This window comes from Jaculus jaculus, chromosome 9 (genome assembly GCF_020740685.1).
Source record: "Jaculus jaculus isolate mJacJac1 chromosome 9, mJacJac1.mat.Y.cur, whole genome shotgun sequence".
Taxonomy (NCBI): domain Eukaryota; kingdom Metazoa; phylum Chordata; class Mammalia; order Rodentia; family Dipodidae; genus Jaculus; species Jaculus jaculus.
Window position 1 is genome coordinate 86,356,845 of NC_059110.1, and position 14,765 is coordinate 86,371,609.

Consider the following 14,765-nt stretch of genomic DNA (forward strand, 5'->3'; position numbering starts at 1 on the left):
AGGACCTCAGGTTTCAGATGCTGTTTGCACCCCATGTGGTCAGCCATCTGAATTAAGCCAGTTCTAGTCAGCTGGATGTCTTGGTAACCAGATAACTGGTTTCCTTGCATGGGGGCCCATGGCTCTACTCTGCCTGTTTTCCTGTCTCTACTGTCTGTTGTTAGCATGAATAGATTTTTGCACAGTCATACTCCAGCAGGCAGGCATTGCACTGAAGCAGATACCATTTCTCTAAAAGTAGAGGCAGCAGAAGATTTTTTTTGGGGGGGGGCGGGGTTCAAGGTGGGGTTTCATTATGTAGTCTCAGGGTGGCCTCAAACTCATGGCAATCTTCCTACCATGGCCTCCCAAGTGCTGGGATTAAAGGCATGAGCCACCACACCTGGCTAATAATTTTAATTTTTTATTTATTTATTTGAGAGCGACAGACACAGAGAGAAAGACAGATACAGGGAGAGAGAGAGAGAATGGGCGCACCAGGCCTTCCAGCCTCTGCAAACAAACTCCAGACGCGTGTGCCCCCTTGTGCATCTGGCTAACATGGGACTTGGGGAACCGAGCCTCGAACTGGGGTCCCTAGGCTTCACAGGCAAGCACTTAACCGCTAAGCCATCTCTCTAGCCCAGTAATTTTTTTTTTTTAATACTAAAAGTGGGGCCAGCTGTGGTGGCATATGCCTTTAATACTCAGGAGGCAGAAGTAGGAGGATTGCCTTGAGTTCAAGGCCACCCTGAGACTAATTCTAGTCAGCATGGTCTATAGCAAGATCCTACCTTAAAAAAAAGAACTAGCCAGGTATGGTGGTGCATGCCTTTAATCCCAGCACTTGGGAGGCAGAGGTAGGAGGATCGCTGTGAGTTCGAGGCCACCCTGAGACTCCATAGTGAACTGCAGGTCAGCCTGGGCTAGAGTGAGACCCTACCAAAAAAAACCAAAAAAAAAAAAAAAAAAAAAACCCTAAAACTATAGTCAAGAGGTAGTCAAAGCCCAAGACATAAAGCTGTCTCATGGCAGCAGGTTGCAATGGTTCTGTAAGCTCCTGCGTACCCTAGTACGCTGTCGTTCCATCTATCCTTCCTCACCACACATTTTTAGCTCTAGGAGTTCCAGAGCCTATGGGTTGAGAATCAAGAAGGGAACATCACCTTGGGTCCGAAATCCAGACCTGTCTCAGCAGTGGGGGATTGGACCGGTGGGTTTCCCTCGGGCTACGTAAGTAACAGTCTTCCTGCTCCGTCCCCAGATGGCAAGGTCAGCCCCGGCACGTTATCCATAGGAAGCGCTTTAACCGTACCCTCTTTCCCAGCCAACTCTACTGCCATGGTGGACCTCACCAACTCTCTTCGAGCATTTATGGATGTGAATGGAGGTGAGTGAGTGAGCTGCTGTGGTAATACTACTGTCCCTGGGTAGTATTCAGCTCATTTTGCAGAGGGCTGAGATGGGGATACAGAGTATCTGCTTGGGTTGAGAAGTGGAAAGTGCAAAACATAAAGATGAAAGCAAGAGTATGGCCAAGATGAGCTGGTGGGGAAAAAAACAGAATCACTTTATGCAGATCACCTCAACTTGGAGCGCTGCTTCCATGTCTGGGAAACTCAAAGTCAAAGACAACAGGGACAAACTTTGATCTCTCTGCACAGAGCTTGGAGTCTTTATTAGACATCCAGATCCTCCCCCACAAGCAAGTGAGATGTTTTGTTCTTTTTCAATTATCAAGGTGGGGTCTCACTAGCCCAAGCTGGCCTAGAATTCACCATACAGTCCCAAACTGGCCTCAAACTCACAGTGATCATCTTACCTCTGCCTCTCCAGTGCTGGCATTAAAGGCTTGTGCCACCATGTCTAGCTTGTTCTTCACTTAAAATTACTCTTGCTACAGGAGGCCTCTTCTCAGGATGCACTAGGGCCCTCTTAACTGCAAGTGGCATGAGATGCCCAGCTCCAGATGTTTGTACTGCTTTGGACTATATTAACTGTTGGAACAAAAATCCTTATCTACTTCCACTTTCCATTTCTATCTCAGTTTTTTAATTTTTCTCTTTGATTGATAGAAATCGAGATAAATATGTTGGATGAGAAGCTGATCAAGTTTCTGGCCTTGCAGAGAATACATCAGCTTTTCCCCTCCCGGGTCCAAGCTTCACCAAGCAGTGTTGGGACACATCCGCTGGCTTCTGGAGGGCACCACACAGAAGGTGCGCGTGCACATACCTGCCACTACACCCTCAGATCTCCTGTCTGATGTGTGTGAATAACCATCTTATCTCCATGGAGAATCTCAGCTTTCAGTAGCTCAAACTGTGTGCTTAATAAAGTACCTTGGTTCTCAAAGCATGAACAAGCTGACAGTCACACCTTTTTGATCAGACTCAGGGAAGTTTGTCATAGCATTCATCCAAGTCCACTTTGAGACACAACAAAGCAGCTACCAGTACTTTGGAGTATATATTGTGTGCTTTCTGTTTAATTGCTTTGTAATATTTGAATTAGAAGAGTTTCACATGAGAACTTTTGAGTTCAAGGTGAGAAATAGAAAAACAGTGGGTAAGCCTCCTGGGAATTCTCAAGGGGTAACTTGCTTCATTATCCCTCAGCCATTAGCCCTTAAGAGTCTTTAAACAAAAAAATGGCTCCCAAATCAGCAATATCAACATCCCTTTAAGGGCTTATTAGAAATGAAGGTTCTTGCTCAGCTCCCCCATATTCCACCTGAGTCAAAATCTGCCTTCCAGGCTGGAGAGATGGCTCAGCGGTTGTGGCACTTGCCTTCAAAGCCAAAGGGCCTAGATTCGATTCCCCAGGACGCACATAAGCCAGATGTACAAGGTGGTACATGTGTCTGGAGTTTGTTTGCAGTGGCTAGAGACCCTGGTGTGCCCATTGTCTCTATTTGCCTTTTTCTCCCTCTCTCTAAAAAATAAAAATAGTTTTTTAAAAATCGGGGACTAGAAAGATGGCTTAGTGGTTAAGGCGCTTTCCTGTGAAGTCTAAGGATCCAGGTTCAATTCTCCAGGTCCCATGTATGCCAGGTGCACAAGGTGGCGCATGCATCTGGAGTTTGTTTGCAGTGGCTAGAGGCCCTGGTGCGCCCATTCATTCTCATTCTCTCTCTCTTTCTCTAATATATAAATAAATAAAATCTGCCTTCCCCTCTCCTTAGTGCTGAGCATCAAATTCAAGGCCTTTCTGACAGCAGGCAAGCACTGCACCACTGAGGTAGATCTCCAGCCCTGAATCTGAATTTTAACAAGATCCATGGACAACTCAGAGGTTCATTAAAACCTGAGAAACCTGGCCTGTCTTGTGTTTTACCACATTCTCCCTTTAGTATCAGCTAGAATGTTCCTAGTAAGTCAAGCAGGAGCCCAGGAATTTCAAGTCCTATTGTCTTCAGATTCTGTGACCATCTTCAAAGATGGGCCTCCTCATCCCATGTTGGAAATGTAGTGGCTGGAGAGAGCAGGCCTTACTTACCATGAAGCAGCTCAGGATCAGGTGTGATTTTGCAAGTGGGAATCACCCAATGGGATTTTCTCCATGCCACTAACCTGGTGCAGGTTTTGTTTGCTTATATTTGGGTCACAGGTTCTGAGTTTCTGTCCATGTTTGTCTTATAGTGCACAGAAAGGAGGTACAGGCCCGAGCTGTGTTCTACCCCCTCTTAGGGTTGGGAGGAGCTGTGAACATGTGCTATCGAACCCTCTACATTGGAACAGGTGAGACAGCCAGGAAGCTGGGAGGGCCACTGGATCTCTTCAGTCTCAAGATGTATGTGCTTACTGAAGCTAGAAAGTGGTGAAGGATTAATGGGTTTAACCTAGCAGGTGTCCAGACAAGAGACATTAAGAACCTGGACAATCAGGTGGTTCCATGGCTGAGCAGCTCTGGCTGCTACGTGGGATCATCAGGAAAGACCTGAGAGGAGGCTACTTGCTTGTCCTGGATGTCTTTAAAATGGGATGGGCTCACACATACCCCACCTTCAGCCAGCCTGCATCTGGTAAAGAGGGACAGACAGATTAGCCTCAGTTGTTTTTACCATTTTTTCTTTATTTGGGGAAGGGAAGGGGTTTGAAACACAGTCTGTGTAGCCCAGGATGATCCTGAACTGATCTCAGGCATGCATCACCATGCCCCAGATTAGCCCTTAGCCTAGAAATTTCCTTTCAAAGTTAGTTTCCAGACCCTGCACTGTTGTACTCAGAGATCTCCTGCCCACTCAGTAACTCACTTTCCCTCTGGTAGCAGCTACATGATCTAAAGCAGATCAACTTTCAGGATAGCTGTTTAGCAAAGGGTTGGAAAAGCCAAGAGTTTTCATTCAGAAGTACAAGAGGTGCCAGGCATGGTGATGCATGCCATAATCTCAGCAGTTGGGGGTAGTGACAGAAAGATCATGAGTTTCAGAGACAGCCTCAACTACACGAGATGCTATTTCAAAAGCAAAGGGCTACAAACTACCTTGTGGTCTCTACTAGCACCACCCAGAGATTAACCACCTTCTCTTACCCACCCACACATAACTTAAAAAACTGTTCTCTGCCTTCTTCCCCTCAACTCCTGCCACCTTGCAGGAGCTGACATGGATGTGTGCCTTACAAACTATGGTCACTGTAACTACGTGTCTGGGAAGCACGCCTGCATATTCTACGATGAGGTGAGGGGCAGCGATGGGGGGAAGGGACCTTCCTAACCTGAGGCCTCTCTCCTGCTCTGGATTTTGTTCTGTGCTCTGGGGGGAGGGGTTGAAGGTGGGGATAAGTCCTCTCCTTTTCTTCCTTGTCCTTCCTGGAAAAGAAGAGTCAGCGAGGGTATCACAGCGCCCTGCTTTCAGGAGCAGGACTATCATTGCTACTGAGGTTGGTTGCAGGCACAGCTAAGGGCATCCACCCTCAAGTAGTGTGAGGAAGCCATGATGCTATGGGGATGTGTCCCCTGTGTTTCACTGGCATAAGCCAGTTACTAGCATATCAGCAGAAGCCAGTACTGAGACGGAGGGCAAGGGTTTGGGGCCACAGGGGCAGGTTTTCCCAAGGAGGTGAGTCTTGAGTCCTCTGCCAAAGACCAGACTATGACTGGGGAAAAGTATGAGAGTTCCCTAGGTAAGCAGCAAAGCATTATGTTCTCTCTCCTCTTAGCCCCAGAACCCATGCAGCAAACCACACATCTTATCTCCCCTCCTCCTCAGAATACCAAACATTATGAGCTGTTAAACTACAGTGAGCACGGGACAACGGTGGACAATGTGCTGTATTCATGTGACTTCTCTGAGAAGACCCCACCAACCCCCCCAAGCAGTATTGTTGCCAAAGTGCAGAGTGTCATCAGTAAGTTGGAGCAGAGGCCTGTGGCCACACATCTAAGGCCCCAGTCACGTTGGTTCTGCCATGCTGCTAGTGACTACAGTCTTTTGCCTTCCCAGTCCCATCCTAGTGTTGGTGGGCCCAGGGAAGGCCACCAAGAATCAAATGTTGAACACCCACATATGTATCAGACCTCTTTGGGGACTTGAGACTTCACCAGCCCTTTCTGAACATCCCTCAGCCCTGATCATGTAGCAGGTGGAATGGGGAAATGCAGAGGCCCAGTCCTGGCAATCAGCCCAGATAGGTCAGCTGCTCACTGTTCCCCTCCTGTGACCATCCCCCTTTTTCCCAGGGCGCCGCCGGCACCAGAAACAGGATGAAGAGCCAAGTGAGGAGGCAGCCATGATGAATTCCCAGGCCCAGGGGCCGCAGCGGAGACCCTGCAATTGCAAAGCCAGTAGCTCGAGCTTGATTGGGGGCAGTGGGGCCGGCTGGGAGGGTACAGCCCTGCTGCACCATGGCAGCTACATCAAGCTGGGCTGCCTGCAGTTCGTCTTCAGCATCACTGAGTTTGCGACCAAACAACCCAAAGGCGACACCAGCCTGCTGCAGGATGGGGTCTTGGCCGAGAAGCTGTCTCTCAAGCCCCATCAGGGCCCTGTGCTGCGTTCCAACTCCGTTCCCTAGGCCACTGGCCTGGACACCCACCCAAGACTCCTGCAATGCAAAAATGTACACGAACCAAGCCTGGGTGTTTTCTATACCAGAAACCTCTCAACTACAATCTTTGCATGAAATGAAGAAAACCTTTTGACTGTTTTTTAAAACTTTCTTTTCTCAAGTTCTAGGGGGCATTTGCACATATATTTGTACTCAACATTTCATGGGAAAGCGGCAGACCCGAGCTGAGGAACAGTGTGGGCAGGGAGGGGAAGACCCTGCTCTGGACACTTCTCCAACACAAACCCTTCCCCCACCTCCTGTTCCTTCCCCCTCGCCTGCCTGCCCACTGTTGTAAAATAATCAGAAACTTGTTCTATTTTGTGGCAGTGACAATAGTTTTATATTAAAAGAAAAAAATACAGTTTTCATACAGCAAAATTATACAATATCATTGTTTTATTTAATATAAAGATCGCTACCCACCCTCCTATGGTTCCCATCCTACAAGTTATTTCCCTTTCTGCAGCGGTTGCACTACAGGTAGCTACTGTGTATTATGGACAAACGAGAAATTCATTCTTTTTCTGGCTGTCCATCTACTTTATTTCAAATAAGGAAAAGTGTATTTGGATTTTGTGTAAATACATCTAGTGATGACATTTTTTTCAGTGTTTTTAAAAACTGTACAGTACTACATGTGGTAGAGCGTTTTCTCAAATCGTCTATTGTAGCCCAGGCGTTTTTGTCGTAAACCTGTTTTGTGTCCCTTTTTTTGTTCTCTTGCCACTTCTCTCTTCTTCCTTGCCCTTGACTCCCTCCTCCCTTACCCCCACAACTAGTACCAATGTACATAGTAATTGTAATGTTTTAGACTTTACAGAAGCTTTCCTGTATTCTGTATATAAAAAAAACAAAAATACTTCAAATTATGTTTTCTGCCTGTCTGTCCTACCTGTCATCATCCCTAGAGGGTTCCTACGTGAGCTCTCACCTGTTGGACACTTTGAAGGGGCCTGATTCTTATATAGTTCCCAAGGGAAGCTTGAGAAATATGGGAAGGTGTTAGACAAGCCTAAAAGGTGAAGGGATATGGAAGGTTAGAAGTTCATCTGTCAAGGAGGCACCCTCTTCTGGAGAAGCCCAATATAGAAGAATCTGGTCTTTAGACCCAACTGTACCACCCTTACTGTTCCCATCACTTAAGGAACCTACTGGCATTAGCCTGGTTCTAAAGCTCTGGGCACCCTTGCCGGGCCAGGCTCCCGTTTCCTCCTCCAGACCCTAGCAGAAGGCTTTGTGCAAGAAGTTGCTCCAGAGAAGAGAACGCCTCTGTATGTTCCGGCACAATTCCCCGTGGTGCCTGTTTTGGGGTTAGAGTGATCCATCTACATTACAACTGTACCCTGGGTACACTGCGGTTAAATGAGTCCCTGGCTCCTGCCTGAAGGGCTTCTCAGACTCCCTCAAGACAAACTATTCTGCTCAGTAGTAAGGAGGTAGCCACACTGATAGGTGTCAGCCGTCAGGTGTTAACTACTGGCTTTCTCAGGCAAGGCCCTGACAAGTCATTTGGTAGGAATGCCTGGACCCAAGCCTCCTGCCCACCTTAGCATTGAGTCACTCCTTCCACTGAGCTATGGAACCTATGTATTTCTATCACCAGTGAATGCCATTCCAGAGACAAATTTGCTCCTGGCAAGCAGTAACATTTTACTATCTTCATGCTTCCTTTCAAAGTAGTGGTGACATAAGGAATGGTGAGTCAGAAATGAAGGTGCCTTAGGTACTCTGGAGTTTGGGACGGGAGTATCACTAGTTCAAAGCCATCCAGTTGGCTGGTAACCTTGCGTACTGTCACATCTCGGGCTTTTTTTGTTGTTGTTTATTTTTATTTGAGAGCAAGAGAAAGAGAAAGGCAGTGAGCGAGAGAGAATGGGCGCGCCAGGGCTTCCGGCCACTGCAAACGAACTCCAGACGCGTGCGCCCCCTTGTGCATCTGGCTAACGTGGGTCCTGGGGAATGGAGCCTCGCACCAGGGTCCTTAGGCTTCACAGGCAAGCGTTTAACCGCTAAACCATCTCTCTAGCCCTGGCTTTTTTGTTTTGTTTTGTTCTGTTTTTTCGAGGTAGAGTCTCACTGTAACTCAACTCAAGCCAACCTGGAATTCACTCTGTAGTCTCAGGGTGACCTCGAACTCACGGCGATCCTTCTACCTCTGCCTCTCGGGTGCTGGGATTAAAGGCGTGAGCCACCATGCCTGCCTTCTCCGGCCGTTATAGGAAAGAATTCTAAGACAAGTCTGTATGTAAGGGTGAGAAATTGAAAGGCTGGCTCATTGAGAGAAAGACTACTCCAGAGACAAGCCCATTCATGTACACGGGATTGCAGAAGGGAGAGACTGCTACATGCTCACACCTAGAGTAAACAGAGATGTTCATTCTAGCACATGCGTTGGCGGGGACTACAGATGCCCGCACAGCCTGGAGAAAGGCATGGCCCGCCTCCCCCCCAGCATGAGCGAATGGACCCAGGCACCTCCACCGACACGCACCCGGGATCCGGAGGTCCCCCGTGAGCACAAACACGCCTTATTAGTCCTTCACACCCACACACGCAAACACTGCGAGTGCGTGTACACACATACCTAGCAGGCGTTTCCGGGGTGCCCGTGGGCACGCGCGCACGTTCACACAGGCACACGCCTAGGGGGCGCTGCCAGGACTCTCGTCCTCCTCCACCGCCCGGCCGCACCTCCGAAGGTGTGGACCCAGGCACGCCGCCAGAGGACGCAGACGCACGCCCAGAGGGCGCCCGCGGCACGCACGCGCGCGCACGCACCCACACACACCCCCCCTCCGCCCAGCCTCCCGCCGCTCTCCGCCTGCCCTCGGGAGGCCGAGGCGGGAGCAGCGCCCGAGCGCGCGAGGCCGGGCGAGGCGGGGCCCTCCCCGCCCCCCGGAGCGCGGCCGGCATGGAAGCGCTGCTGCTGGGCGCCGGGCTGCTCCTGGGCGCCTACGTGCTCGTCTACTACAACCTGGTGAAGGCCCCGCCGTGCGGAGGCCTCGGCAGCCTGCGGGGTCGCACGGCCGTGGTGACCGGTGAGTGCGGGCGGGAGGCGGGTGGGCGGCCGGGCGCTGGGGTCCGCCCGGGTCCGACCGACCGGCTCAGCTGGTTCCCGCCCGCCGCAGGCGCCAACAGCGGCATCGGCAAGATGACGGCGCTGGAGCTGGCGCGCCGCGGAGCGCGCGTGGTGCTGGCCTGCCGCAGCCGGGAGCGCGGGGAGGCGGCCGCCTTCGACCTCCGGCAGGTGAGGGCCGAGTGCGCGCGGGTGAGACGGGGAGCCGAGGACGCGTCGGGACAGCGAGGGCGGAGCCAAGCGGCGCGGGGGTGGGGAGCGCCCCTGTGAGCGCCGGGAGAATGGGCGCTCTGGGCGCGCGCACTTCCCACGCGGAGAGCCTCGGTGACGAGGTCGCCAGGAGGTCCTTGGCGTTTAAGGAGTTAAGGGTTGGGTTAGTTTACGGGGAAGCGGGGGACTATTGACAAATTACACTGTGTTCTTGTATGCTCAGTTAAAAGCCGGGCACGGTGGCGCACGCCTTTAATCCCAGGCAGAGGTAGAAGGAGGATCGCTGTGAGTTCGAGGGCAGCCTGAGACTACATAGTGAGATCCAGCCAGGGATAAAGTGATACCCCAAAAAAATTTAAAAAATTAAAAAATAACTCAATTTTTAAAATGTTGGGGCTGGAGAGATGGCTTAGCGGTTAAGCGCTTGCCTGTGAAGCCTAAGGACCCCGGTTCGAGGCTCGATTCCCCAGAACCCACGTCAGCCAGATGCACACGGGGGTGCACGCGTCTGGAGTTCGTTTGCAGTGGCTGGAGGCTCTGGCGCGCCCATTCTATTTCTATCTCCCTCCCTCCCTCCCCCCCCCCCTCTGCCTCTTTCTCTCTCTGTCACTCTCAAATAAATAAATAAAGTTGGGCTGTGGAGATGGCTTAACATTTAAGGCATTTGCCTGCGAAGCCTAAGGACCCATTTTCGATTCTGGAGGTCCCACGTAAGCCAGAGGAACATAGTGGCGCATGCATCCGGAGTTCATTTGCAGTGGCTAGAAGCCTTGGCGCGCCCATTCTCTTTCTCTTTCTCTCGCTCTCTGTCTCTCTCATACTGTAACAAATAAATAAAAAAATAAAATAAAATAAACAGTTGAGCCGGGAGTGGTGGCACACGTCTTTGATCCTGGCACTCGGGAGGCAGAGGTAGGAGGATCGCCATGAGTTCGAGGCCACCCCGAGACTTCATAGTAAATTTCAGCTTAGCCTGGGCTAGAGTGAGACCCTACCTCGAATAATCAAAAAAAAAAAGAAAGAAAGAAAGAAAGAAAGAAACGTTGGAAAAAATAAAACGAGGTTAATGAGATGACTGAAGCAAAATACACTGCAGAAGGATGGGTGAATTAAAGGGGCTCAGAGAAGCATCCAGGTTCTGGAGGCCCTTATAGATCCCTTGAGGAGCTTGGATAACTGAACTCAGAGAAGGATCCTGCAGGTTCTGGAACATCAGAACAGCCTATTGGAATGAATTTGGGAAGGGGATGCTGTATGCTGCCTGGTCTGCAGGGGGCAAGAGTGGGTGAAAGAAGAAGAATGCTATGTCTGTTATATTTGGTCATGATGGTACAAAACTGTAATCCCAGCACTGAGAAGGCTGGGGCCCAAGAACCAGGAATACCAAGGCCTTATAGGTTAAGTGACAGTGGGGAGAGGATGATACCAGCAAACACCTACACAGTACTATGATATGTGTATTAGCCCTGCAGCCCTGACAGGTCTTGAACTCACAGTGCTTCTGCCTTAGACTCAGGAGTAGCTGGGATTGTCATGTGTGCCACCACACGTGGTTTACTTCTATTAACTTTTTTTTTTTCCTTTTTTCGAGGTAGGATCTCACTCTGTAGCCCCAGGCTGGCCTTGAATTTACAGTAATCCTCCTACCTCTGCTTTCCAAGTGCTGGGACTAAAGCGGGAGCCACCACGCCTGGCTAGTTATTGTTGTTGTTGTTGTTGTTATTCCCATTTTACAGTGAGAGAACTGAAACCCAGAGAGGTTATCTTGCCCAAAGTGACATTCTAGTAAGAGCAAAATCAGAGGCCAGGCATGGTGGCACACGCCTTTAATCCCAGCACTAGAGAGGCTGAGGTAGGAAGATTGCTGTAAGTTCAAGGCCAGCCTGGAGCTACACAGTAAGTTCTAGTCAGCCTGGGCTAAAGTGAGGCCCTACCTGGGGGGAGGGGGCAAAGTACAAAGTCAGGATTTGATTCCACATACTTCCTGATTACTCTAATACATAGGGACATGTTTTTTTTTTTTAACTTTTATTATTTATTTACTTGAGAGAGAGAAAGTAGATAGAGAATGGGTGTACCAGGGCCTCTAACCACTGCAAACTCCAGATGCATGTGCCACCACGTGCATCTGGCTTACATGAGTACTGGAGAATCGAACTTGGGTCCTTGGGCCTTGTAGCAAGCACTTTAACCACTAAGCCATCTCTCCAACCCCAGGGGCATGCTTTAGTAATAGTAACAAATACACAGAATTGGATGCCTGAGGAGAGGGAAGAGGAAGCAAGTACCTGGTAGTAATCCCAGCCTTTGCTGTTCCATAGGAGAGTGGGAACAATGAGGTCATCTTCATGGCCTTGGACTTGGCCAGTCTGGCTTCAGTTCGGGCCTTTGCCACTGCCTTCCTGAGCTCGGAGCCACGCCTGGACATCCTCATCCACAATGCTGGTAAGGGACAGCAGGCCCTTCAGGGGAGTGGCTAGTGGCCCGGAGCAGTTGGCCTTTCAGGTAGCCCTGTGGAAGCCAGCAGACACAAGGGAAGGCTGCCCCCACTCTCATCTCACATGGTGATGCTGAGGCTTGCAGGGCTCCTCCTGGAGCAGTGGCTCACACCTAACTTCTACCCCAGGGATCAGTTCTTGTGGCCGGACGCGTGAGACCTTTAACCTGCTGCTGCGGGTGAACCATGTTGGTCCATTCCTGCTAACACACTTGTTGCTGCCCCGCCTGAGAATGTGCGCTCCCAGCCGAGTGGTGGTGGTGTCCTCAGCTGCCCACCGCCGTGGGCGCCTGGACTTCACAAGACTGAACCGCCCAGTGGTGGGCTGGCGACAAGAGCTGCGGGCATATGCTGACAGTAAGCTGGCCAACGTACTATTTGCCCGGGAGCTTGCCACCCAGCTTGAGGGCACTGGTGTTACCTGCTACGCGGCCCACCCAGGTGAGGCCTGACTCCTGTTGCTTCTGACTGCCTTTCATCGCTGTACTATCCTCTGCCTCCCACCAAGTCACAGGGTGAAAAGTGGTCCAAGGAGAAGCCTAGGAGCCTGTTCCTTGCTAATCTTTTTTTTTTAAGCCAGGCATGGTGGCACATGCCTTTAATCCCACCCTGAGACTTCACAGTGAATTCCAGGTCAGCCTGTCAGCCTGGGCTAGAATGAGACCCTACCTCGAAAATAAATAAGTAAAAAAGAAGCATACATACATACATACATATGAATGATTTGAGAGAGAGAATAGGCACAACAGGGCTTCTAGCCACTGCAGATGAAATCCAGACACATGTACCACTTGTGTATCTGTTGTATATGGGTCCTGGGGAATCAAACCTTAGTCCTCTGACTTTGCAGGCCTTGACTGCTAAGCCATCTCTCCAGCCCTGACTTTTTAAAAAATATTTTTAATTTGCAAACAGAGGTAGAGAAAAGAGAAACAGAAACAGTGCCAGGGCCTCTGGCCACTGCAAATGCAAATCCACTTTGTGCATCTGGCTTTACGTGGGTACTGGGGAATCAAGCCGCGAGCTTTAGGCTTTATAGGCAGGCACCTTAACCACTGAACCATCTCTCCAGCCCCTTAAATAAATCTTTTAAAACAGTAAAGATCAAGCCAGGCATGATGGTGCATGCCTTTAATCCCAGTACTTGGGAGGCAGAGGTAGGAAGATGCCATGAGTTTGAGGGCACCCTGAAATTACATAGTGAATTCCAGGTCAGCCTAGAGGATAAGACCCTCAAAAAATAAAAAGAAACAAGCAACTGAGCAACAAGAGGTGCAGCATAGCCAGTCTAGATGATGCATGAAGAAAATGTGTATTGTAAGGAAGAGGCTTTCTGTATGAGATGGGTAGTCACCTTTGGGGCCTCCCCAAATACTGGTAGATACTACTCTGGTTTACCTGGAACCAGATTCTACTCCCCAGCCCCTTTCTAGCTCTTCCCGGGACATTCCCAACTCCTTCCTTTTTTTTTTTTTTTTTTTTATTTATTTATTTATTAGGGACAGAGAGAGAAAGAGAGCGAAATAGATAGAGGAAGAATGGGCACACCAGGTCCTCTAGCAAACAAACTCCAGATGCATGCACCACCATGTGCATCTGGCGTAGGTGGAACCTGGAGAATTGAACCCGGGTTCACAGGCATGCGCCTTAACTGCTAAGCCATCTCTCCAGCCCTTAAGTTTTTTGGGTTTTTTTTTTTTTTTTTTTTTTTTGGTTTATCAAGGTAGGGTTTCACTCTAGTCTACGCTGACCTGGAATTCACTCTCTATTCTCAGGGTGGTCGTGAACTCACGGTGATCCTCCTACCTCTGCCTCCCGAGTGCTGGGATTAAAGGCGTGCCCCACCATACTCAGCAAGCTTTTTTTTGTTTTTTTAATTCCAACTCCTTTCTTTATTCCTGCCCACAGGACCTGTGAACTCAGAGCTGTTCCTGCGCCACCTTCCTGGATGGCTACAACCTGTTTTGCGCCCACTAGCTTGGCTGGTGCTCCGGGCACCCCAAGGGGGTGCCCAGACACCCCTGTACTGTGCTCTGCAGGAGGGCCTCGAGCCCCTCAGTGGGAGGTACTTTGCCAACTGCCATGTGGAGGAGGTACTTCCAGCCGCCAGAGATGACCGGGTAGCTCATCGGCTATGGGAAGCCAGTAAAAGGCTGGCAGGGCTTGTCCCTGTGGAGGGTGATGACCCTGATGAAGATCCCCACCCTGAGGATCCAGAGACCCTGCCTTCTCCAAGTGCTCCCAGTCCCGAGGAGCCCACAGTTTCTGGACCTTCCCTGGGCCCTCGGAGCTCACCAGACTTGACTAAATTGACCCAGAGAATTCAGATGAAAGCTGAGTCTGCACCCTAACCCCAAGGCTGGGTTGTTCATAGATCTCCAAGGTGCCCTCCCCAAAACCTCAGCTGTGTGCCAGGCTACCCCCTGGACAGCTGTTTCCCTGGTGGAAAGAAAGAATGGATAGCTGCATCTTCCTGAAAGGGTCATTAACTCTAGATTCAGAGGTAATAGGAGAAACACTGTACTTCTCTGGAATTTGAATTTCAGGATTTCCAGGCCCTAGCTGAAAGGGGATAGGGCCAGGGAATGTGATTGATGCACTGCCAACGTTGAGCATTACTAAACTGAGCCCTTTACAAAACCCATGTAACTAGGTAGTTCAATTTCCCCCATTTTACAGTGGTAGGATTAGGGAAGAACTAGTAACTGATTTTTGAACCCAGGAACCTGATGTCCAACCTCAGTGCTGTAAAGTGGCTGCCGGGGAGGTGGGGCGGTGCAGAGCACTGCTAAAGATGTCCACGAGGGCGCCGTGGGGAGGGAGGGCGTCTTCCCGGGTGCTGCAGGGCTGTGCCCCGCGATCCGGAGCCCCGTGTAATAAAGCGAGCCGACTGCCAGCGCTAGCGAGGGCTCCTGCCTCTCTACATGCCGGCCCCGCCCTCCGCCGCCAC

The 14,765-nt window shown here is 50.3% G+C and overlaps 2 protein-coding genes across 3 annotated transcripts in view; both read left to right on the forward strand.

The window, feature by feature from the left end:
* Phf12 (PHD finger protein 12) overlaps positions 1–6,898 on the forward strand; it is a 55,052-nt gene extending 48,154 nt beyond the window's left edge. For both annotated transcript variants that reach the window (XM_004664629.2, XM_045158439.1), the window contains 6 exons: positions 1,244–1,369; positions 2,055–2,198; positions 3,621–3,719; positions 4,578–4,660; positions 5,192–5,330; positions 5,662–6,898. In XM_004664629.2, coding sequence (XP_004664686.2) covers positions 1,244–1,369; positions 2,055–2,198; positions 3,621–3,719; positions 4,578–4,660; positions 5,192–5,330; positions 5,662–5,996 — 926 coding nt within the window. In that variant the 3' untranslated portion in view covers positions 5,997–6,898. The remainder of the gene's footprint in view (positions 1–1,243; positions 1,370–2,054; positions 2,199–3,620; positions 3,720–4,577; positions 4,661–5,191; positions 5,331–5,661) is intronic.
* Positions 6,899–8,943: 2,045 nt separating this feature from the next.
* Positions 8,944–14,717, forward strand: Dhrs13 (dehydrogenase/reductase 13). Its single transcript, XM_004664515.2, has 5 exons — positions 8,944–9,070; positions 9,161–9,279; positions 11,640–11,763; positions 11,945–12,256; positions 13,724–14,717. Exons 1-5 carry the CDS (start codon positions 8,944–8,946, stop codon positions 14,164–14,166), a joined length of 1,125 nt encoding a protein of 374 aa, XP_004664572.2. The 3' UTR covers positions 14,167–14,717.
* The last annotated feature ends 48 nt before the right edge of the window (positions 14,718–14,765 follow it).

What these genes read in the sequence shown, in the direction of transcription:
- Dhrs13 (XM_004664515.2), top strand. Translation starts at nt 8,944, where the DNA reads ATGGAAGCGCTGCTGCTGGGCGCCGGGCTGCTCCTGGGCGCCTACGTG. An exon ending in TCGCACGGCCGTGGTGACCG is followed by an intron (nt 9,071 to 9,160) that starts GTGAGTGCGGGC and finishes CGCCCGCCGCAG; the next exon opens with GCGCCAACAGCGGCATCGGC. An exon ending in CTGCTACGCGGCCCACCCAG is followed by an intron (nt 12,257 to 13,723) that starts GTGAGGCCTGAC and finishes TCCTGCCCACAG; the next exon opens with GACCTGTGAACTCAGAGCTG.